This window comes from Arctopsyche grandis, chromosome 9 (assembly GCF_051622035.1).
Source record: "Arctopsyche grandis isolate Sample6627 chromosome 9, ASM5162203v2, whole genome shotgun sequence".
NCBI classification, from domain to species: domain Eukaryota; kingdom Metazoa; phylum Arthropoda; class Insecta; order Trichoptera; family Hydropsychidae; genus Arctopsyche; species Arctopsyche grandis.
In genome coordinates this window covers 27503610-27529602 of record NC_135363.1, presented here as the reverse complement: position 1 = coordinate 27529602, position 25993 = coordinate 27503610, and the positions used below count along the sequence as shown (strand labels likewise).

Sequence of the window (25993 nt, the reverse complement as noted above, 5' to 3'; positions counted from 1 at the left end):
GGTTGCCTTCCTGCGAGTGGGGACCAACTCCGCTGGGTTCGGAGAGCCGCTACTCACTCTGCCTTTAGCTGCCATATAATAAACACGTGCATTAACATGCCATTCGTCTCATTCGTTCATCCCCCATAGAACTATATAAAGAAAATTTTGTTTTTAATACTTCTTATATTCCTCAAATATATAGATAAATCGTGATTTTGAAATGTCCTAATTTTTTTACTGACATGTATGTATATTTTTCTACCTCACAGAGGCGTATTTAAAACTGCAGCTGATAAAAAGCTTGTAATTATACTGAGTAAGTCAATACTTAAAGTTACCTACAGATTTAAAAATTTCGTCAGACGACAATATCGAAAGTGAAGTAAAAAGAGGCTAGTAATAAAAATCAGCGGTTCTCAAATGCCCAAATGCTTTTGGTGCAGTCATCAATGGTTTTATTGTAATATTGTTCATGGCTATTCTTATAAAAATATGATTACAAAAATTATGTAGACCCTGGCTAGATTGTTAGGGACACTTCGTAAATTTCAAAAATTTTACGTACACTAATATATTATCAGAAGTGGGTTTACAAATAAGTAGATACGCATTTTTTTTATTGTTTCTTAATATTTACTGATAAATAAGTTTATTAATATTTAGTGATGCCACTTTTATTTTTTAGACAAAAAGATACTCTCTTAGGCTTACTCTCAATGCAAGCTATTATGGTTTTTTTTAATATCAGGGTCTCCCTGCCACACTACAAGGATATTTTTTTTAAAATGGATATATTGGAACACGGGAGCTTATTAATTTTACATTTTAGAACATGCCAAACATTTGTATGCCAAAACATACCATGCACTTCGTTTTTATATAAAATTCTGTAGAAGAGCAGTATTACACTAATTCCTTTGTGTGTCAATAGAGAAGGATATAAAGAGGAGCGCACAAAAAACATAAACCCAAAAGGTTCCATAACAAGTTATTTATGACTGTTTCTAATCCTCGCAAACGTCAAACAAACAGGTGTCCCTTAAATTCTGGCCAGGGACTATTTATACACATATGAATAAATAAACAGACAAACAATAAATTATGTAAGTACGTACATACATTTTGTATGTATTACAAATTATTTTTGAGATAAGTTTTATATGTTGTTTTTCTCAAATCAGGTCAATTGTATGAACTAACGTTATAAATAATAGAAACCGCAGCTTGGCATAAGAAGTTGCTTTGATATTTATTTTCAATTTAATTATATACAGAGTATTTATGTACATCTAATTCATTAATATTGAAGCCAGCTGACAAATCCGACTAGTATTGGAAGAAATAAATATTAAATCATTACAATTTGGATTATTTTTGAGTAAATACATAGTTGTTTGATAACTTATATTATATTAACTTCTTAATGATTTTTTGGAGTTCAAATAAGAGGCCTAACAACATATTTGTACATTTATTTATGCGTATTGTATGTTAAAAAGATTATTTATGCGTTCTTGGAATAAAATAGTTTTACATATCTACGTATACGTGCATATATGTATGTGTGTATTATGTATAGAAATATTTTAAGAAAAAATATTTTAATATATTATTTTTCAACAAAATCTAGTAAGTCAATACCAGTAAGAAGCCACTTAACAACCCATAAAAATTCAAAGCCGCATTTGGCAAACATCTCCTTGGAAGCACTATTGTTCATAACAATGCAAGCGAATACTTCGATGCCCCTTTCGGCCACTTTCTTACTCATTAATTTAACGAGCATCTGTCCATAACCTTTTCGTTTATATTTCTGTAAAAGAAAAAAAATAAACCAGTGAAACAATTCCATTACATTGCAGTTCAATTCAAACACTAACATCTTTCACTTGCAACGCATGCAAATCTCCACGAATGCTGGTGAAGATCCATCCGATAATTTCGTTACACTCCTCGTCGATCAAACCGATAGCAAAACCTCTACTGAGCAGATTCTGGAAGTACATAATTGAACCGGGATAACGATGCGGCCACAATTCATCGATTTCATTGGCATATTCCGGTCCTATAGTTTCTACTCGTACATTCGGACGGCTTCTAAAAATTACAAAATAATTATATTGTATAATTGAATGTAGTTTTGCGTAATGGACCTAATCCCTATGACACGCTAAATTATTCTTATTTGTGTAGTAGTTCAGTAACTCCTATTTTCGTTTCCCAAAATCTGTATAAGATTCCTACAGACCGACCTATCTTTTATAGCTAAATTCTAAAAGCATCCAGAAAATCTATCCTTTCACCTTTTAAATCGTAAGAAAATTCATATACAAAACATTAAAATCATTCTAATTATTTCAGTTGACTATATTAAATCAGTTCTTCCCGTTAGGAGCGTTAAAAAATTGTTATTGTATTGTAAAATAAGGTTTATGTCCATTACGTAAAACTACGTCTAATTTTTAATAAAAAAACATCAGTATTAGACTAACGGGATGTCAAAGTTCTTAGCTTTTTCTATAGAAATGGTAGCAATGACAGTCTCATCTGTTTTCGCATCGTAACCAATCGTCTTCAATGCTTTTCCAAGATGAGGATGAATTTCTGGCATAACACTGCAGTATATATTTATTTTGGATCTGTCGATGCGTTTGGTTTTCATCACAGCATCCATTAATTTAGTTTTATCGTCATTCATACAAAACAATGCTATTTCCACATTAATTGGAGACTGAAAGTTAAACATACACGGTTTGATTGACGGAACATATTATGTATATAATATTAATGAGTAAGAAATGATTTCGTATGAACTTTTTCATTTAAATTTTTATAACTTCATTACTCAAAAAAAAACAGGGTACTCGTAGTTTCATTACAGGAAAATTAAATTATTAAAATTTATTTGTATGTTTGATATATGACGTGTATGGTTTGAGATAAAAAATATATGTAGTACATACATACATACATACATACGTTGGTGCAAATTTTACAACCATCACATTCAAAATGACAAATCAGCTCTAAGATAAGATAAATCAGAATTTAGAATAGGCAGTCAAATGAAAAGCATACGACTCCTCAAATTCTAATAAATAAATATACTAAATACATACATATATGAACTATTCTGTACTTATGTATGTAATATATGTATATGTAGTCTACATATATCACTGACTTTGTATAATATTTTTGGCTAGTTTCAGTAATTATTAATTAGAAATCACTAAAATATCTCTATTATGAAAAAATAGTTTAAAAATTCGTAGGAGTTTAGCGTTTAAAAAGGTTTAAAATCTCCTCACAGTCATCCAAACGAATACGATGCCATTGTTGGGATCCCCAAATGGTGCATATAAATTAGCGGGGTGGCCTGGGTCCTTTTCCACGTTGAGGATCTGAGTTTTAAGAGTAGCCCTGGCTGTGAGTCCACTTGGCTCGGCAAACATTGACATCAGCGAAGGCCAACGGCTTCGATCGACAATTTCCAAAGGATCCGCCATGTCACACAACAGGAAGGTTGATCTCTGACTGTGATATTGATATAGGTTGGCGGTGTTATATACTATGCAAATACTATATGTTAAGATGCTTGCAGGAGTATGCAATATTTCATGTAGTCAATTGTTTAAATTCAAGTCTATAGAAAAGTTGAATTCAATCAATATGTATACTATTATAAAATAAAAATCAAATTTTTTTTACAAGCTTTGTATTAAGAAGTTTCTTTTACTCGATCTTACCTAACCTCCAAAGATAAAATGGACTTTATTTAAAAAACAGTTTATTTCATAAAGTATTTAAATTAAATTTTATAAGTAAAGAATAAACTAATTATCTTACAATAAACGTATCTTAAATGGTCAGAAAACAAAAAATAAAACTTAATTTAAAAAAACCCAAATTTGACAGAAGTTATGACAACTAACTTTCGATGGTTTAAAGATAATATTTTATGTCCATTGCTAAATATTTTGAAACATTTTACTGTAAAAATTGGTTGATACTGCTCTTTCAAGGTCTGACTGCACTCTACGACAACCGAACAATCCGACACTTCACAACAGTGTGCGACAATATTAAGTAAACCGCACTTGAACGACAGCGATGCGACACTCTGCAGTAAATTATGTCAATCCTTCGTTCAGTACCTCGGAGCAAAATGGACGAAACGGACGCTATTATAGTATCTTTGATATGCGAGAAAGAAGAAAAATCGAGAAAAATCAAAAGATTATGGCTACATGCTTTTTCAAAGTCACGATGTGAAGAAGGAGGATAATTGTCGCAAGGCAACCCTCACTCAACGACACTTGCGTCACGTCGCAAACGACACTTGCGTCAAAGTTGATCAAAAAGTCAACTGTAAAAATTCACATTTTACTGTAAAAATTGGGTTCGGTGATTACCATTGAAGTATAATGTATAGAATAGTCATTTCTAACAAAAGTATCGCTTAAAAGCGAGCCATCGAAGAGAGAGACGGAAAGTCAGAAGAGAGACAAAAGAGTGAGGAAAAAAAATTCGTGGAAGTGATCGTCCCTTACAACAACTGGACAAAACAGCTGACATCTCCGGGCACACGGATATTTTGTAGCAACATTTTTAGGGGCTGAGAGCAATTCTATGCATACTACTTCAATGTAGATAAAGTAATAATTAGTTTTAAAAAAGAATACGGTGTACGGCCCTGTTTTTCAATGAGTGAGGCTGGTCCGAACATCTAGCACGTGCACATACAGATGTTCGGACTTTGTCGAACTAATACTACCACACAATTTTACTAGTAGAGCCTATTTCAAAGAGATCCTACTGCTACAGAGCTTAACAAACAACTGAGAAAAACAGCCGAAATCTCCGTCTGCACGGAGTTTTTGTAGCAACATTTTTGGAAGCTGAGAGCGCTTAAAAGTCAAAAATATATTTTTTTCCGTGCTATTTTGCGTTTATTTGTCAATTTTTTTTATTTCACCATGTTTATAAGGACTAGTTTTCGATCTCAATATTTTTTTTATCTAAACGTACTAACTCGAACGGTAATTACGCTAGAAAGGCTTTTTAAACGCTCATATCTCATAAACGATCACGAACCAACAAAAATCATTATCTTATTCGAATTCACTGGGTCAAACTTTATAAAGATTGATGTCTTCGCTCTGGTAACTCAAAAACGTGATTTTATGTTGCTCAGTGTTATTATGGGTCTACCTCACGGGCCCGAATGTAAAACGCAAAAATCGGAAGGCAAAGATCGAAAATCGAAAGATCGCAAGTCGAAAGATAATAAAATAATGATTTTAAATAAAAACAATAATTTTATTTTACTACCGCCATCTATGTTTAAAACTAATAAACAAACGATGGATAAACGTCAACGACTATCTCGCTGGGCAGATATCAAACGCGTCTTACACGATATTTTTGCAACATCGTAATGGCGGAGGATCCATTTACTTATATTGATGACCAAAATGAGCAATATGGCAAAGTATGAAAACGATCGGATAAGAGGCAAACTTTTTCCTGAATTGTAATTTTAAGTGAAACGTAAAGGAGGTATGTAAAAAAAGGGTGCATGGTAAACGGTACATACTCACTTAATTTGCGCGAGCAGGATACAACACGAACAAGAGGAACAGGCTTTTCCTCCCGTATTCTGCGCACGCACATTAATACGGGAGGAAAAGCCTGTTCCTCTTGTTCCTGTTGTATCCTGCTCGCGCAAATTAAGTGACTATGTACGTGAGTATGTACCGTTTACCATGCACCCTTTTTTTTTTGATCTTTCGACTTAAGATCTTTCGATTTTCGATCTTTGCCTTCCGATATTTGCGTTTTCGGGCGTTTCACATTCGGGCCCGTGACGGAGACCGACATTTTATATGTATTACAAAATTATTTTTGAGATAAGTTTTATATGTTCTATAGCGAATTTAGTACATATAAGATAAGCTGTTCGAACTAACGTTATGAATAATAGAAACCGCAGCTTGGCTTAATAAGTTGCTTTGATATTTATTTTCAATTTAATTATATACAGAGTATGTATGTACATCTAATTCATTAAATATTGAAGCCAGCTGACAAATCCGACTAGTATTGGAAGAAATAAATATTAAATAATTACAATTTGGATTATTTTTGAGTAAATACATAACTTCTTAATGATTTTTTGGAGTTCAAATAAGAGGCCTAACTACATATTTGTACATTAATTTATGCGTCTTGTGAGTTAAATAAATATATTATGCGTTCTTGGAATAAAATAGTTTTACATATCTACGTATACGGACATATATGTGTGTATTATGTATAGAATATAGAATATAGAAATAGAATATATTTTAAGAAAAAATATTTTAGTGTTTTATTTTTCAACAAAATCTAGGTAGTCACTACCAGTAAGAAGCCACTTAACAACCCATAAAAATTCAAAGTCGCATTTGGCAAACATCTCCTTGGAAGCACTATTGTTCATAACAATGCAAGCGAATACTTCGATGCCCCTTTCGGCCACTTTCTTACTCATTAATTTAACGAGCATCTGTCCATAACCTTTTCGTTTATATTTCTGTAAAAGAAAAAAAGTAAACCAGTGAAACAATTCCATTACATTGCAGTTTAATTCAAACACTAACATCTTTCACTTGCAACGCATGCAAATCTCCACGAATGCTGGTGAAGATCCATCCGATAATTTCGTTACACTCCTCGTCGATCAAACCGATAGCAAAACCTCTAGTGAGCATATTCTGGAAGTACATAATTGAACCGGGATAACGATGCGGCCACAATTCATCGATTTCATTGGCATATTCCGGTCCTATAGTTTCTACTCGTACATTCGGACGGCTTCTAAAAATTACAAAATAATTATATTGTATAATTGAGTGTAGTTTTGCGTAATGGACCTAATCCCTATGACACGCTAAATTATTCTTATTTGTGTAGTAGTTCAGTAACTCCTATTTTCGTTTCCCAAAATCTGACCGACTTAACAATCTAAAGATTCCTACAGACCGACCTATCTTTTATAGCTAAATTCTAAAAGCATCCAGAAAATCTATCCTTTCACCTTTTAAATCGTAAGAAAATTCATATACAAAACATTAAAATCATTCTAATTATTTCAGTTGACTATATTAAATCAGTTCTTCCCGTTAGGAGCGTTAAAAAATTGTTATTGTATTGTAAAATAAGGTTTATGTCCATTACGTAAAACTACGTCTAATTTTTAATAAAAAAACATCAGTATTAGACTAACGGGATGTCAAAGTTCTTAGCTTTTTCTATAGAAATGGTAGCAATGACAGTCTCATCTGTTTTCGCATCGTAACCAATCGTCTTCAATGCTTTTCCAAAATGAGGATGAATTTCTGGCATAACACTGCAGTATATATTTATTTTGGATCTGTCGATGCGTTTGGTTTTCATCACAGCATCCATTAATTTAGTTTTATCGTCATTCATACAAAACAATGCTATTTCCACATGAATTGGAGACTGAAAGTTAAACATACATGGTTTGATTGACGGAACATATTATGTATATAATATTAATGAGTAAGAAATGATTTCGTATGAACTTTTTCATTTAAATTTTTATAACTTCATTACTCAAAAAAAAAACAGGGTACTCGTAGTTTCATTACAGGAAAATTAAATTATTAAAATTTATTTGTATGTTTGATATATGACGTGTATGGTTTGAGATAAAAATATATGTAGTACATACATACATACATACATACGTTGGTGCAAATTTTACAACCATCACATTCAAAATGACAAATCAGCTCTAAGATAAGATAAATCAGAATTTAGAATAGGCAGTCAAATGAAAAGCATACGACTTCTCAGATTCTAATAAATAAATATACTAAATACATACATATATGAACTATTCTGTACTTATGTATGTAATATATGTATATGTAGTCTAAGCTACATATACATATATTAAGCCAGCAGTTTGGCTTAGTGATAGCGTATATATTTAGCATCACTGAGGTCATAGGTTCGTGTCCTCGCCACTGCTGGTTAGATTTGGGGGTTTTGTGACTCCAAATCGATCGTTTCTCTATCAGAGTTTGCCAATTTTATCTGATCATTGCTGAAACGGTTCCTGAAAATTGGTATTAAAAAATCTAATCCTGTTGTCACAAAAATCTGCCTGTGTATAATTTGTATTAATTATACACAGTAATCTGAAATCCATAGATGTCACTATGATTATTATTTCTGATTAATTGTTATATTCTATATATTCTGATTCTATATGTATGTATTACTGTATTTCTGATTTCTGATTGTTTATGTATTTCATTAACGTACACCCGTCGCATTGGAGCAAATCTGTAATGGCGAGTGTGTATTGATTGTGACAATAAAATAAAATAAAATAAAATAAAATATATCACTGACTTTGTATAATATTTTTGGCTAGTTTAAGTAATTATTAATTAGAAATCATTAAAATATCTCTATTATGAAAAAATAGTTTCCAAATTCGTAAGAGTTTAGCGATTAAAAAGGTTTAAAATCTCCTCACAGTCATCGAAACGAATACGATGCCATTGTTGGGATCCCCAAATGGTGCATATAAATTAGCGGGGTGGCCAGGGTCCTTTTCGACGTTGAGGATCTGAGTTTTAAGAGTAGCCCTGGCTGTGAGTCCACTTGGCTCGGCAAACATTGACATCAGCGAAGGCCAACGGCTTCGATCGACAATTTCCAAAGGATCCGCCATGTCACACTGATATTGTGATATTGTCACACTGATATAGTGATATTGATATAGGTTGGCGGTGTTATATAAATTCAAGTCTATAGAAAAGTTGAATTCAATCAATATGTATACTATTATAAAATAAAAATCAATTTATTATAAAAAAAAATTTTTTTTACAAGCTTTGTATTAAGAAGTTTCTTTTACCCGATTTTACCTAACCTCCAAAGATAAAATGGACTTTATTTAAAAAACAGTTTATTTCATAAAGTATTTAAATTAAATTTTATAAGTAAAGAATAAACTAATTATCTTTAAAAAAACGTATGTTAAATGGTCAAAAAACAAAAAATAAAACTTAATTAAAAAAAACCCAAATTTGACAGAAGTTATGACAACTAACTTTCGATGGTTTAAAGATAATATTTTATGTTCATTGCTAAATATTTTAAAACATTTTACTGTAAAAATTGGTTGATACTGCTCTTTCAAGGTCTGACTGCACTCTACGACAACCGAACAATCCGACACTTCACAACAGTGTGCGACAATATTAAGTAAACCGCACTTGAACGACAGCGATGCGACACTCTGCAGTAAATTATGTCAATCTATCGTTCAGTACCTCGGAGCAAAATGGACGAAACGGACGCTATTATAGTATCTTTGATATGCGAGGAAGAAGAACAATCGAGAAAAACCAAAAGATTATGGCTACATGCTATTTCAAAGTCACGGTGTGAAGAAGGAGGATAATTGTCGCAAGGCAACCCCCACTCAACGACACACGGATATTTTGTAGCAACATTTTTAGGGGCTGAGAGCAATTCTATGCATACTACTTCAATGTAGATAAAGTAATAATTAGTTTTAAAAAAGAATACGGTGTACGGCCCTGTTTTTCAATGAGTGAGGCTGGTCCGAACATCTAGCACGTGCACATACAGATGTTCGGACCTTGTCGAACTAATACTACCACACAATTTTACTAGTAGAGCCTATTTCAAAGAGATCCTACTGCTACAGAGCTTAACAAACAACTGAGAAAAACAGCCGAAATCTCCGTCTGCACGGAGTTTTTGTAGCAACATTTTTGGAAGCTGAGAGCGCTTCTACCCATTCTACTTCAATGGTGATTACTAGTCAAATGTGAACCGGTCACAGAACAACCGGTCGCTCTAGATCGGTCACACGGGATCACCCGTCACACTTTAACTGGTCACACCCTAAAATCGGTCAATCAGTTTTCTAGTGACTTTGTATGTAAAGTTTAAAGGTTTGTTGGGAGCATCGAAAACAAATCAAAGTTTCTATGACAACCACATCGATATCATCAAACATTATTTTTTTTCGATTCAAATAAATTTAATAAAAAAACAAATGAATGTTTACTATTAGATTGTTTTGCCATGTTTAAGCTGTTTATATTACAAATACCGAGCGAAGCCGGGTAAAACCACTAGTATGCAATAAAATGTACTCAAATACACAGTGAAATACAAAAAGAAATGCAAAATAAAATAGCCAAAATGACATTTTTTTCCAATCTGTAGGAATACATGGTAAACAAGCATGTAATACACATTGTCAATCTACGCCCCAAGGACAAACCGACCCCTACACACCTACAGGACATGACCTCCAGAGAAAGTCACGCTGACCACTAAACAGGTGCAGGACGCGACCTATTCAGAGGACATTTGGACCGATGTAAATAAACCCCTCACAGTAGACTCAACGAGAAAAGGGAAATAACGATCGGAACAGTGTTGGTAAATGCGCCAATGTGGGCGATAAACGTCACCGAGAAAGATTATGGAGTATTTTAAAATGTGTCTATAACGATTATTTTTCACCATGGTAATGGCAGACTTAATTTCCACATATATTGATGACCAAACGTTTCGAAAAGAACCCAAATTTCGTCAGACGAAGAAGTCGTAAGTGAAGTTTGTAATAGTAATAATTTGTATATAAAATTATTATTTTGAATAAAAACACCAATATTTTTTTTTACTACCGCCATCTATGTATAAAATTAATGACTACCAACTGTCACCGAGATTAAAAATGTTCAGACTTGAAAAGCTTCTAAAACGATATTTTATCTCTATCGTAATGGCGGAGGATCCATTTACTTATATTGATGACCAACATGAGCAATATGGCAAACTATGAAAACGATCGGATAAGAGGCAAAATTTTCCCTGAATTGTAATCGTAAGTGAAACGTAAAGGAGGTATGTAAAAAAAAGAGATTCCACACTATTGAAGTATCGAGCCAAAATTTGGTTAAAGTCGAGTTTATGGACGAGACGGGACCGCTCGCGCGTTGTATAATAACTTAAGCCCGGACCCAGAAGGTGCCGCGTATTGTTCAAATGTTGTAAATGCATTGTTAAAGGTTTGCCGAACCTTTTTTACAAAGGATTTTCAACAATGGAACAATGAGCGGCCCCTTGGCTATCCTACCTCTAATAATAACACTGAGCAACATAAAATCACGTTTTTGACTTACCAGAGCGGAGACTAATCAATCTTTACTAAGTTTGACCCACTGGATTCGAATATGATAATGATTTTTGTTGGCGAAATTTTTAGTTTTTTGGCTTTTGCGATCTTTAACTCAAAATCTAGTATTGCTGTGCTCAAAGTGAGTATTGTAATCAATAGTCAGAAGTTTTTTCTATTGATTGTGATTTTTATTGTTTTAAAATACTTATAATTAATTGTCTAGCGAATTTTAAAAGTCAAAAATATATTTTTTTTCTCCGTGCTATTTTGCGTTTATTTGTCCAATTTTTTTATTTCACCATGTTTATAAGGACTAGTTTTCGATCTCAATATTTTTTTTTATCTAAACGTACTAACTCGAACGGTAATTACGCTAGAAAGGCTTTTTAAACGCTCATATCTCATAAACGATCACGAACCAACAAAAATCATTATCGTATTCAGTGGGTCAAACTTTATAAAGATTGATGTCTTCGCTCTGGTAACTCAAAAACGTGATTTTATGTTGCTCAGTGTTATTATGGGTCTACCTCACGGGCCCGAATGTAAAACGCAAATATCGAAAGGCAAAGATCGAAAATCGAAAGATCGCAAGTCGAAAGATAATAAAATAATGATTTTAAATAAAAACAATAATTTTATTTTACTACCGCCATCTATGTTTAAAACTAATAAACAAACGATGGATAAACGTCAACGACTATCTCGCTGGGCAGATATCAAAGGCGTCTTACACGATATTTTTGCACCATCGTAATAGCGGAGGATCCATTTACTTATATCGATGACCAAAATGAGCAATATGGCAAAGTATGAAAACGATCGGATAGGAGGCACTTTTTCCTGAATTGTAATTGTAAGTGAAACGTAAAGGAGGTATGTAAAAAAAGGGTGCATGGTAAACGGTACATATTCACTTAATTTGCGCGAGCAGGATACAACAGGAACAAGAGGAACAGGCTTTTCCTCCCGTATTCTGCGCGCGCACATTAATACGGGAGGAAAAGCCTGTTCCTCTTGTTCCTGTTGTATCCTGCTCGCGCAAATTAAGTGACTATGTACGTGAGTATGTACCGTTTACCATGCACCCTTTTTTTTTGATCTTTCGACTTAAGATCTTTCGATTTTCGATCTTTGCCTTCCGATATTTGCGTTTTCGGGCGTTTCACATTCGGGCCCATGACGGAGACCGACATTTTATATGTATTACAAAATTATTTTTGAGATAAGTTTTATATGTTCTATAGCGAATTTAGTACATATAAGATAAGCTGTTCGAACTAACGTTATGAATAATAAAAACCGCAGCTTGGCTTAATAAGTTGCTTTGATATTTATTTTCAATTTAATTATATACAGAGTATGTATGTACATCTAATTCATTAAATATTGAAGCCAGCTGACAAATCCGACTAGTATTGGAAGAAATAAATATTAAATAATTACAATTTGGATTATTTTTGAGTAAATACATAGTTGTTTGATAACTTATATTAAATTAACTTCTTAATGATTTTTTGGAGTTCAAATAAGAGGCCTAACTACATATTTGTACATTTATTTATGCGTATTGTGAGTTAAAAAAATAATTTATGCGTTCTTGGAATAAAATAGTTTTACATATCTACGTATACGTACATATATATATGTGTGTATTATGTATAGAAATATTTTAAGAAAAAATATTTTAGTGTTTTATTTTTCAACAAAATCTAGGTAGTCACTACCAGTAAGAAGCCACTTAACAACCCATAAAAATTCAAAGCCGCATTTGGCAAACATCTCCTTGGAAGCACTATTGTTCATAATAATGGTAGCAAATACTTCGATGCCCCTTTCGGCCACTTTCTTACTCATTAATTTAACAAGCATCTGTCCATAACCTTTTCGTTTATATTTCTGTAAAAGAAAAAAAATAAACCAGTGAAACAATTCGATTATATTGCAGTTCAATTCAAACACTAACATCTTTCACTTGCAGCACATGCAAATCTCCACGAATGCTGGTGAAGATCCATCCGATAATTTCGTTACACACCTCGTCGATCAAACCGATAGCAAAACCTCTAGTGAGCATATTCTGGAAGTACATAATTGAACCGGGATAACGATGCGGCCACAATTCATCGATTTCATTAGCATATTCAGGTCCTATAGTTTCTACTCGTACATTCGGACGGTTTCTAAAAATTACAAAATAATTATATTGTATAATTGGATGTAGTTTTGCGTAATGGACCCAATCCCTATGACACGCTAAATTATTCTTTGTTTAAAAAAAAACTTTATAAGATTCCTCCAGACCGACCTACATATCTTTTATTCCTAAATTCTAAAAGAATCCAGAAAATCTATCTTTTTTTTACATACCTCCTTTACGTTTCACATGGCTTTCGTGTTATTACCAATTCACCTTTTAAATCGTATGAAAATTCACATACAAAAACATTCAAATCATTCTACTTATTTCAGTTGACTATCTTGAATCAGTTCTTCCCGTTAGGAGCGTTAAAAAATTGTTATTATTTTTGTATTGTAAAATAAGGTTTATGTCCATTACGTAAAACTACGTCTAATTTTTAATAAAAAAACATCAGTATTAGACTAACGGGATGTCAAAGTTCTTAGCTTTTTCTATAGAAATGGTAGTAACGACAGTCTCATCTATTTTCGCATCGCAACCAATCGTTTTCAATGCTTTTCCGAGATGAGGATAAATTTCTGGCATAACACTGCAGTATATATTGTTTTTGGATCTGTCGATGCGTTTGGTTTTCATCACAGCATCCATTAATTTAGTTTTATCGTCATTCATACAAAACAATGCTATTTCCACATTAATTGGAGACTGAAAGTTAAACATACATGGTTTGATTGACGGAAAATATTATGTATGTAATATTAACGAGTAAGAAATTATTTCGTATGAATTATTAAAATTTATTTGTATGTTTGATATATGACGTGTATGGTTTGAGATAAAAATATTTGTAGTACAGTACATATGTACATAAGATGGTGCAAATTTTACAACCATCACATTCAAAATGACAAATCAGCTCCAAGATAAGATAAATTAGAATTTATAATAGGTAGTCAAATGCAAAGCATACGACTTCTCAGATTCTAATAAATAAATATACTAAATACATACATATTATATATGAACTATTCTGTACCTATATATGTAATATATATATGTAGTCTACATATACTTTGTATAATATTTTTGGCTAGTTTCAGTAATTATTAATTAGAATATATTATGAAAAAATAGTTTAAAAATTCGTAGGAGTTTAGCGTTTAAAAAGGTTTAAAATCTCCTCACAGTCATCCAAACGAATACGATGCCATTGTTGGGATCCCCAAATGGTGCATATAAATTAGCGGGGTGGCCCGGGTCCTTTTCGACGTTGAGGATCTGAGTTTTAAGAGTAGCCCTGGCTGTGAGTCCACTTGGCTCGGCAAACATTGACATCAGCGAAGGCCAACGGCTTGGATCGACAATTTCCAAAGGATCCGCCATGTCACACAACAGGAAGGTTGATCTCTGACTGTGATATTGATATAGGTTGGCGGTGTTATATACAATACAAATACTATATGTTAAGATGCTTGCAGGAGTATGCAATATTTCATGTAGTCAATTGTTTAAATTCAAGTCTATAGAAAAGTTGAATTCAATCAATATGTATACTATTATAAAATAAAAATCTAATTTTTTTTACAAGCTTTGTATTAAGAAGTTTCTTTTACCCGATCTTACCTAACCTCCAAAGATAAAATGGACTTTATTTAAAAAACAGTTTATTTCATACAGTATTTAAATTCAATTTTATAAGTAAAGAATAAACCAATTATCTTACAAAAAACGTATGTTAAATGGTCAGAAAACAAAAAATTAAACTTAATTAAAAAAAACCCAAATTTGACAGAAGTTATGACAACTAACTTTCGATGGTTTAAAGATAATATTTTATGTCCATTGCTAAATATTTTGAAACATTTTACTGTAAAAATTGGTTGATACTGCTCTTTCAAGTTCTGACTGCACTACACGACAACCGAACGATCCGACACTTCACAACAGTGTGCGACAATTTTAAGTAAACCGCACTTGAACGACAGCGATGCGACACTCTGCAGTAAATTATGTTAATCATTCGTTCGGTACCTCGGAGCAAAATGGACGAAACGGACGCTATTATAGTATCTTTGATATGCGAGGAAGAAGAACAATCGAGAAAAACCAAAAGATTATGGCTACATGCTATTTCGAGTCATGATATGAAGAAGGAGAATAATTGTCGCAAGGCAACCCCCACTCAACGACACTGCGTCACGTCGCAAACGACACTTTGCGTCAAAGTTAGTCGAAAAGTCAACTTTGACGCAAGGTGTCGTTCTACGTCATGCGACTGTCACGCAGTGCGTTATGTCTCATACAATTTCATACAAACAATATTTGGTCGCGTACTGTTGTGAAGTGTCGGATCGTTCGGTTGCCGCATAGTGCGGTCAGTGCTTTACATCCGGTCAACAAGTCACACGGCACTCCCAATACGATATAAAAGGAAGTCCAACCCAGATAACTTCAGTCAACCAACAAAGCGAGCAGCCGCCAGCCAGATCGAGCGATGAACTCTTTCTTCTGGAATGGTTGAAGCTATATTCCTACAAGCGTTTTGTGCGGAATAACCACCGAACCATTTTATACACACATTTACTAGGTTGGGTTGGCACCTTTTCAAAAAAAAGAGTGCCAAATATTGTGTATTCGCGATTTTAACGGCAAAAATTGTCTTATTTATTTATTTCTTTAAATATAATTTTAGCTATTAGCTAATTAAAAAATAATACATCTTCATATCTTAAATCGAAAATTCTATATTTAACTTATATACATATACTGTCCCTCACAGAGGTGTCTCTTCACTCCTCGCAAGAATGCATCAATGGTCTTAGAAGACCTGATGCACTCAGGGAGGGCGTTATACATTAGCACACCCCTGTGAAAGGCACCCCCAGCTGTCTTATTTTTTTTTACTTTACTTAAAACTAGTTTGTCTTTATTTCTAGTATAAAAACTATGTTTATCTCTATTCCTTATTATATAATCATCAAAGTACTTAGGCAATTACTTATGATCTAACTTATAAACAAAAGACAATGTACTAATATTTAGACTAATTCTAATACTTATCCATCCTAATTCATCTAACATACTTCCAATACTCTTAAATCTACTCACATTCAAAATAGCTCTCGTAGCTTTATTCTGTATTTTTACATACCTCTTATGCATTTCACATGGTTTTCGTGTAAGTGGTAATTTTTTATATATCATATTTGTATTTTTCCTAAATGTTGGCCACTAAACAAATTAAGCACAGTGGCACAATAAACCACATGTGGCAAGACAATTGAATTAAAGACCAAAAATTTACTTATTTTACTTAAAATATTTCTTTTTTGCCATTTTTTTTATTATATAGTCAGCGTGCATCTTAAAATTTAGTCTCAAGTCTATGTATATTCCTAAGTATTTTATATTTTCAACTGTATTTTATATGACCACCGCAATGTGACTAATAATCCAAATACCCAACTGACAATATATTCGTCCTAGTTTTGACATTCAGTGTTGCCAGTGTGGGCTTTTGCTCAAGTAATGTCACTTCTGTCAGTCACGATCAGCTGCTGAAGTCGGCTTGTCGACAGTCCTTTTTCTAAGCCTTTCTGAAAATGTCGTACAATAAGGTGACCCACGTGATGTTCGATATGGATGGACTTTTAATTGGTAAATCTAATCACCTTCGACCGGAGCTTATCGTATTTTTCCTGCCACGTGTTGTCAAATCATACACGCCAATATCTATCAAATATATATAATATATTATTCATAATTACAATTTTGCATGTGAAAGTTCACATAAATTGTTTTAAAGATTTTTCGTTCGATATAAATATAAAAAAAAAAGATAGGTAATTTAACATTCTCCATTGCAGACTCTGAACGGTTATATACAGTTGCTTTCCAAAATGTGGTTTCAAAGTATGGCAAAAATTATACATGGGATTTAAAAGTACAACTCATGGGAAAGCAGGGGCGAGAGTGTGCAGAAATCATCATTGAAAAGCTCGAATTGCCTTTGACGATAGATGAATTCATTAGCGAGACTAAAAAACACTTTGAAGTGCTGTTTCCAAATGTTACTTTGATGCCAGGTAATTTTATTTTATTTTTTATACTATAACATTTATCATAACCTTATGGTTGAAGTATAAACGATGATTCATTTTTAATGTGGATTTATTCAAAATTTACATATCGGCTCGGTGGTTGCGTTTATGTTTAGCACCGAGAGGTCACCGGGTTCGATCACGTGCTAATCTTTAATGCTGCTGGTCAGGCATGGATATTTGTGACTCCAAGTCGATCGTAAATCGAATGCAAAGGGGTAAAAGGAAGACCGCAGTGAAGATGGGTAGAAAAATGTGTGGGGTGAGATGGATGAGAGTTGCGCTGTAGATGATGATGATGATATATACATACATACCAGGAAGGCCTAACAGTTAAACCCCAATGCGCCTTCTTAGACAATGAATTACAAACATTGCGGCATTTTTTATTACACAAATCGTTGTATTTCGAGAGGCTGAAGAACACTAAATAATTAACAATTAATTAATCCATAGAGACGTCTATGGACTTAGGCTTGTATATAAATTTTTACATATTGTACATAAATCAAATTCAGATATTGGTGACATAGTGGCTAGCAGCATTACAGATATATTCAGAATAAATTCTTCTCAATCGAGGTCAACTAACGGGATCGAACCCGGCGCCTCTTACCCCAACCACCGAGCCATGCTGCTGGCTAATTTAATGCTAACCATCGAGAGGTTCCGGGTTCAAGCCCTGGTTTGACCTCGATTGAAAAGATTTTATTCGGAGTATTTCTGCAGTGCTGCTGGTCAGACTGGTTGCGACTCCAAGGCGATCGTTTCCTGTCTAAAGTTTGCCAATTGATTTGATTTCATTGTTGAAACCAGAGAAATGTTATAATAATAGGGGGGCCTTTACGAATAAATAAACTGTGTCAATATTACGCGGTAAGTCTCCATAACTACGCTACAACGCACGGAATACAATCAGATCAACTTACTTATAAAAATGTATCCCATGTTGTTTATTGTGTGTTTTTGAATGCATTGTGCAATTTTTAACGATGCACTTGCCCATCTTGCGAGCAACATAAACAAACAGAGAAGTTTTTATCGGACATACGTCGAGGACCGAGCTTCAAATACGACTGATGCTAAAATTATTTAGGAATGTCTGCGGCCAATCGTCACTTGACAACAATATAACGCCTAAAGCCACTTCTATTATTATAACATTTCTCTGGTTGAAACGGTTCTTCGTCAAATCGACGAACCTATCCTACCCACTATTTGAATTTCAAGTAGTGGGTAAAAGTTAATCATATGTAGGTGTCGCTTTGGGGAAACCTGATATGTATAGCAGCGTGGTAAAAATTTGTATGATATATTTCAGGTGCTCAACGTCTGATTTCACACTTGCATAAAAAGAATGTTCCGTTCGCTCTAGCGACGAGTTCAAGCGAAGAAAATTCTCTAATAAAAATGCAGCATCATCAAGACTTCTTCCAGCCGTTCACGCACAAAGTCTTCGGAACATCGGACCCCGAAGTGAAGAGAGGCAAACCGATGCCGGACATATTCTTAATATGCGCGTCGAGATTCCCCGATAAGCCGACACCACAGAACGTATGTTCAGCTTAGCCGAAGCTATAATAACAGCTTATCTTTCCTTATCTCACAGATACACACATTTACAATGTCAATATATTTGATTTTTGATTTTTAAATGCTTTTTATTATTACGAAATTATGTTCACAATACATATCTTATATCTATTTTAATAGCTACTGATCTCCTGATCATTATCTATTTTACAATTTAATTTTATTTGGTTAGTAATCATAGTATTATATTATTCTAATGTTAATGTACAGCATAATAGGAAAAAGAGCTCAAAAACCTATTTACAATTCTTACAAATGCTCATAATACATTCACAATACATCTTATATCTATTTTAATAGCTACTGAGCTACTGATCATTTTCTATTTTACAATTTAATTTAATGTAGTTAGTAATCATAGTATTATTAATTTAATGTTTTACTGGCTGTTCGTGCCGATCGTGTGCGGTCTGCTCAACAAATTCACCGTCTTCAATCAGTTGGTGAACATCTTTGGGTTCGAGTTGATCTTCCGCGGTGTTCCATCTATATTTGTGTAGTATATTTTCCTCCAAATCAAAACGATAAGATCTCTGAAGTTTTTTTTAATAAATTACAAGAGGAATTTAACTTTCTAAAGAGTAAAAATATTTTGATTGTAGGGGACTTTAACACTGTTTCTTTGAAGAATGTAAGCATGGAACTGTCGCATATGTGCAATCTTTTTAATTTATCAGATTTGAATAATGTATGCAATGTTTATGGCGGAAAACTTGACTTGGTGTTGTCCAATATTATTTGCAATTCCAGTAGAAGTCCCTGTTTTATTGTTCCTGAGGATAAGTTTCACCCTACGCTCGGTATTGATTTTGATGCTACATGTTCCCATTTAATGTTAAATGATTCTGGGTACAATAGTAATCGTAATTGTAATTCTGTTAATCTTGATTTTTATGGTTGGAAATTTAATAATGTTGACTTTGCTGGCCTGAATTCTGTTTTGTTGGAATCGGAGTGGATTGATCTTTTCGAGTGCTTGGATGTGAATGCTGCTGTCGAGATATTTAATAGGATTGTGCATTCTTCTTTTAACAAATGCTTTAACAAAAAATTTCCTAAATCCAGAAGAATTTTTCCTAGTTGGTTCTCAGCTGAATTAATCGTAGTCATCAGTCGTAAATGTTACTTGCACAAACGCTGGAAGTTCACTAAGGACTCACATGATTACGTTGAATTCTGTCAGTTGCGTTCTCATTCCAAAAAATTGATCTCAATTTGTCACGCTGACTTCATTAAGAAATGTGAAGATTCCATTTCCATAAACCCAAAATTATTTTGGAACTTTATAAATTCTAAACATAATAACAATTCGAATTTGACAATGATGTTCAATGGTGATGAGTCGTTCTCAGGTTCGAAAGATATCGCTAAGGGTTTTGCTGAGCATTTTAAATCTGCATTTGTAGACTCATTCACTCAATCTTCAAATAATAAGTTTCAAATAAGTCATTCCTTCATTCTGTCAGTATTTGAATTTAATATCAGTGATATGGAGTATGGGTTCCAGAAGCTGAAACCTAATAGATCTTTTGGTCCTGACTTTATTCCCGATTTTGTTTTAAAGGGATGCAAGTCCAGTTTGTTATATCCTTTGCTTCATATCTATAATTTATCACTGAAATATTCTCTGTTCCCTGACTCTTGGAAATGCACCAAAGTCACTCCAATTCACAAAAATGACGATAAATCTTTTATTAATAATTACAGACCAATAGCCATTGTTTCGGCTCCAGCCAAATTATTCGAAATAATTTTGCAGAGATTACTTTATAACCATTGCAGTCGGTTTATCATAGACCAACAGCATGGTTTTCGTTCAGCACGCTCTACGACTACTAATCTTTTGTCTTTCTCAAACTTCATTACTAAATCGCTAGATGCAGGGCATCAAGTTGATGTGATCTATACCGATTTTGCTAAAGCTTTTGATAAGGTTGATCATTCAATACTTATTAAGAAATTGGCCAATTTTGGTCTATCGGATAATCTTACTGATTTTTTTACTTCTTATTTAAGTAATCGTCGTCAGTTTGTTTGTTTTGATGGCCATTTCTCTGAAGTATACCTCACATCTTCTGGCGTGCCCCAAGGCTCTAATTTGGGACCTTTACTGTTTTTAATATATGTGAATGATATTGGCTCGGTACTTTCAGATTCAAATTTTTTACTATATGCTGATGACCTCAAGTTATTCATGAAAATTGATAGTGTTTCTGACTGTGAGGTCCTTCAGAGTAATTTGAACTCTTTATGGTGCTGGGCGACTAATAATCATTTACCTCTTAGCGTTAGTAAATGCAATATTATGTCTTTTTCTCGGTCTTCTAACCCCACCTTATATCAGTATAATCTTGGTGGAACTCCACTGTGTAGAACATTATCCAAAAAAGACCTTGGCGTTACGTTTGAGAGCAGATGGAAGTTTGGTATCCATATTTCCAATATGTGCAATAAAGCTTCAAAGATGCTGGGTTTCGTTTTACGTAATGCTCACAATTTCAATAATTTAAGAGTTTTGCGTCTTCTTTATAACGCATTGGTCCGAAGCATTTTGGAATCTGATGCCATTATATGGAGTCCCAGTGAATTAACTCACTCTCTAAAAATTGAAAGAGTTCAAAGGAAGTTCCTCCGCTATCTATATATGAGGGAGTTTGGATACTACCCTCAACTGTTTCCTAGTGCTTTTGTGCAAGGTTCTGTTGGCTATAGTTCCCTATCTCATCGGCGGGATATGCATCTTGTGTGTCATTTCTTCAAATTATTAAGAGGTGATATTTACAACCCAACTATATTGGAAGAAATGAAATTTTGGGTTCCATCTCGCCTCATTGATTATCGATTGCGTCCATTGTTCCAAACTATTAAAGCAAGAACTAATGTTCTTGCTTTTTCACCAATCGCTCGAGTCTTACGCTGCTTGAATTTGGTCAGCAATCACATTGATATTTTCAATATTTCACCGGATAATCTATCCGTATTTTTACTGTTTTTTACTTTTAATTCAATTTAAACTATTTATATATGTGTTTTTTTTTTTTTGTGTATTATTTTCATTTTTGATTTTTCAATTTATTAATTCTCAATTTTTCAATTTTTAATTTTTATGTACAATTTTTTAAATGTTTTATTTTATTTGTTTTTCTATTATTGTTGTTTTATTTTTTCTTATGTATTTGATCTTTTATGTATTGTCTGGCCACAGTGTCATATTGGGGTGACCTGTAAAGACTCTGTGGTATACTTGTATATTAAAATAAATAAATAAATAATAAATTATTTTATTCTAATGTTAATGTACAGCATAATAGGAAAAAGAGCTCAAAAACCTATTTACAATTCTTATAAATGCTCATAATACATTCACAATACATCTTATATCTATTTTAATAGCTATTGATCTATTGATCATTTTCTATTTTACAATTTAATTTAATATGGTTAGTAATCATAGTATTATATTATTCTAATGTTAATGTACAGCATAATAGGAAAAAGAGCTCAAAAACCTATTTACAATTCTTACAAATGCTCATAATACATTTACAATACATCTTATATATATTTTAATAGCTACCGATCTACTGATCATTTTCTATTTTACAATTTTATTTTATTTGGTTTGTAATCATAGTATTATATTATTCTAATGTTAATCTACAGTATAATAGGAAAAAGAGCTCAAAAACCTATTTACAATTCTTACAAATGCTCATAATACATTTACAATACATCTTATATATATTTTAATAGCTACCGATCTACTGATCATTTTCTATTTTACAATTTTATTTTATTTGGTTTGTAATCATAGTATTATATTATTCTAATGTTAATCTACAGTATAATAGGAAAAATAGCTCAAAAACCTATTTACAATTCTTACAAATGCTCATAATACATTCACAATACATCTTATATCTATTTTAATAGCTACCGATCTACTGATCATTTTCTATTTTACAATTTTATTTTATTTGGTTTGTAATCATAGTATTATATTATTCTAATGTTAATCTACAGTATAATAGGAAAAAGAGCTCAAAAACCTATTTACAATTCTTATAAATGCTCATAATACATTCACAATACATCTTATATCTATTTTAATAGCTATTGATCTACTGATCATTTTCTATTTTACAATTTAATTTAATATGGTTAGTAATCATAGTATTATATTATTCTAATGTTAATGTACAGCATAATAGGAAAAAGAGCTCAAAAACCTATTTACAATTCTTACAAATGCTCATAATACATTTACAATACATCTTATATATATTTTAATAGCTACCGATCTACTGATCATTTTCTATTTTACAATTTTATTTTATTTGGTTTGTAATCATAGTATTATATTATTCTAATGTTAATCTACAGTATAATAGGAAAAAGAGCTCAAAAACCTATTTACAATTCTTATAAATGCTCATAATACATTCACAATACATCTTATATCTATTTTAATAGCTACTGATCTACTGATCATTTTTTATTTTACAATTTAATTTAATGTTGTTAGTAATCATAGTATTATATTATTCTAATGTTAATGTACAGCATAATAGGAAAAAGAGCTCAAAAACCTATTTACAATTCTTATACATGCTCATAATACATCTAATACATAATATTAATTAAAGACTCTCTAAAGTCGATGACCTAAAGCAGATTGTGTTTAGGTAATCTGTGTTTATACCTATGTCAATATATGCAAAGTGTACTATTGAACATTTTCACGGTTTCAGTGTCTCGTTTTTGAAGATGCGCCAAACGGTGTGGCGGCCGGAGTCAGCGCCGGGATGCAAGTCGTGATGGTGCCCGATCCTCAAATGGACGAATCCCTCACGAAGGAAGCCACGCAGGTGCTGTCGTCTTTGGAGGACTTCAAACCGGAACTATTCGGCTTGCCTCCTTTCGAAGATTAACTTTCCATGCTGCCGATACAAATGAGCATCACTTTCAAATTTAAAACGATAACCGTTCGACCGTTTTCAAATGTCGCTTATCGATCGATCGCCTGATAATTATTATTGATAGGTATTATTTTCGTCGGACGCAATCCATTGCAAGTTTTTCATTATATCGTATCGTATATACACCGGATCAAAAGTGCATGATATATGTACATACACACGTCAGAGTAAGATATCTTCGTCGGGTGAATTTTCACCGTGAATCTTATTTTTTGACGCGTAAATTTTCAAAGAAAAGTACATACGTATAGCAACGTGTTGTTTCACATTGAAATGTCAACATGTCTAATTATTAAAATTAAATTCTCGCCATTACGTAATATAATATGTATATGTTATTATACATATGTATATCCATTGAATTTAATGACACAAATTAAAAGGGGGTTTGGTGCAAACGATCGACAAGCGCCAGACAGAATGAACCACAGATTAACTGGATGGCTGCTTTAAACGCAATTGTCGACTTCACGAATGATAGATTGCACATCAGATGACGAGTAACCTTTCGATGTGCACAGATGCAATTATTAAAATTGAGTTGGATCTTTCTGGCGAGTTTAATAAGGCAAAATTCGGAACTAAAGTATCAGAAGCACAGAACGTATACAGGGTGGGTATGTCGGGACTTTGGGTATTTTTCGCTTAGTGTAAGTGCGAGCAGTGCGCACGCATTAGGTACACGTGTCGTTAATCTGTGGTTCAGTCTGTCTGGCGCTTGTCGATCGTTTGCACCGCATCGAAATTAAAAGTATATGACTGTATTTTCATCGGATATTCGAAATGTTTTCTTTAATTTCAACTATATTATACATATTTTAATTTCGCATACTAAGCAATTCAGTATTTTTTTAAATTTATTAGAAAAAATAATGAATAAAACTTTCATTTGCCAATTTTTATGTATATTACGGGTGACCGGTCACCGCACCGAATGTTAAAAAATCGAAAATGTTCGTTTACCATGCATACATATGAAAAACTGCTAGTATATGTACATATATAGCAGTGGCGTGCGGTAAAAGTCTCTCTGCCTCCGTCGTACATCCTCACTTAATTTGCGCGAGCAGGATACAACAGGAACAAGAGGAACAGGCTTTTCTACCCGTATCCTGCGCGCGCGCACATTAAACAAGGCTGTATGACAAAAAGAGAGATAATTTAAACTCATGCCACTGTGATATATATTATATATACATAGTACCGTTTACCATGCACCCTTTTTTTTTTGATCTTTCGACTTAAGATCTTTCGATTTTCGATCTTTGCCTCGCGATATTTGATTTTTCGATCTTTTGACTTTCGGTGCCGTAAGGTAGATCCGTATATTACATATGTATATTACATATAGCAGTTATTAGTAATGTTGAAAAGATGTATCTGTGCATAAAGAAGCCCTATTATTATTATTGTTTTTACCTTTATAGATGAGATTTATTTTTTAATGTTTTTTTAAAAATACATGTATGCATGTAGACTTTTGAGTACTGTACGTACATATATTTTGATAAATATCAACCATACAGGTGATAAATTAGCCATATCTTGTATACACAATTTATATATGAAAGTTTTAAGTTTTGTACGCTTGGCGTATTAATTTTGTCTGACCTTATCTTTGTATTTTAAAAATCCGTTTCACCGAGCTTGTAAAATTGTCCAATATAAATAGTATATTGACTATTCGTTATGTGTACTTTGTAACGATTGAAAAAAGTATGCGGTTTAGTTGAAGAGGAAAAATTTTAACTATAGCAAATAATTACGGATTACATCAACGAGATGCAATTAATTTTAAATTAAGTCGTATTGATGTTAAAAGTTAATACTGAATTTAAATTCACATTTATTATCAATTAAAAGGAATTTTCGATTTATATTATTTCTAAAAGTTATTAATATTCCTCTTTTTTGATGGGAACAATATTAGGTTGTGAACTTAATGAGT

The 25993-nt window shown here is 32.8% G+C and overlaps 4 protein-coding genes across 10 annotated transcripts; 1 reads left to right on the top strand and 3 right to left on the bottom strand.

Annotated features, from left to right (window-relative positions):
* Positions 1-397: 397 nt before the first annotated feature.
* On the bottom strand, positions 398-3929 carry LOC143916677 (uncharacterized). The gene is made up of 5 exons (XM_077437875.1): positions 3918-3929; positions 3294-3519; positions 2475-2713; positions 1863-2079; positions 398-1795 (listed from the first exon to the last, which is right to left on the bottom strand). The coding sequence occupies exons 2-5, from the start codon at positions 3489-3491 to the stop codon at positions 1592-1594; spliced, it is 858 nt and encodes a 285-aa protein (XP_077294001.1). The 5' UTR covers positions 3492-3519; positions 3918-3929; the 3' UTR covers positions 398-1591.
* Positions 3930-6333: 2404 nt separating this feature from the next.
* Positions 6334-9758, bottom strand: LOC143916296 (uncharacterized). The gene is made up of 5 exons (XM_077437321.1): positions 9179-9758; positions 8540-8814; positions 7253-7491; positions 6627-6843; positions 6334-6559 (listed from the first exon to the last, which is right to left on the bottom strand). Exons 2-5 carry the CDS (start codon positions 8735-8737, stop codon positions 6356-6358), a joined length of 858 nt encoding a protein of 285 aa, XP_077293447.1. The 5' UTR covers positions 8738-8814; positions 9179-9758; the 3' UTR covers positions 6334-6355.
* A 2664-nt stretch (positions 9759-12422) lies between these two features.
* Positions 12423-15563, bottom strand: LOC143916295 (uncharacterized). 7 transcript variants are annotated; one of them, XM_077437316.1, is made up of 5 exons: positions 15242-15563; positions 14559-14784; positions 13840-14078; positions 13197-13413; positions 12423-13129 (listed from the first exon to the last, which is right to left on the bottom strand). In XM_077437316.1, the coding sequence occupies exons 2-5, from the start codon at positions 14754-14756 to the stop codon at positions 12926-12928; spliced, it is 858 nt and encodes a 285-aa protein (XP_077293442.1). In that variant the 5' UTR covers positions 14757-14784; positions 15242-15563; the 3' UTR covers positions 12423-12925. The 7 variants fall into 7 exon arrangements, with proteins under 7 accessions (XP_077293442.1, XP_077293443.1, XP_077293441.1 ...); XM_077437317.1 differs by having other exon boundaries at positions 15183-15323; XM_077437315.1 differs by lacking the exon at positions 15242-15563 and adding an exon at positions 14987-15210.
* A 1316-nt stretch (positions 15564-16879) lies between these two features.
* Positions 16880-24431, top strand: LOC143916679 (pseudouridine-5'-phosphatase-like). Its single transcript, XM_077437878.1, has 4 exons — positions 16880-17030; positions 17240-17458; positions 18795-19027; positions 23818-24431. Exons 1-4 carry the CDS (start codon positions 16976-16978, stop codon positions 23995-23997), a joined length of 687 nt encoding a protein of 228 aa, XP_077294004.1. The 5' UTR covers positions 16880-16975; the 3' UTR covers positions 23998-24431.
* The last annotated feature ends 1562 nt before the right edge of the window (positions 24432-25993 follow it).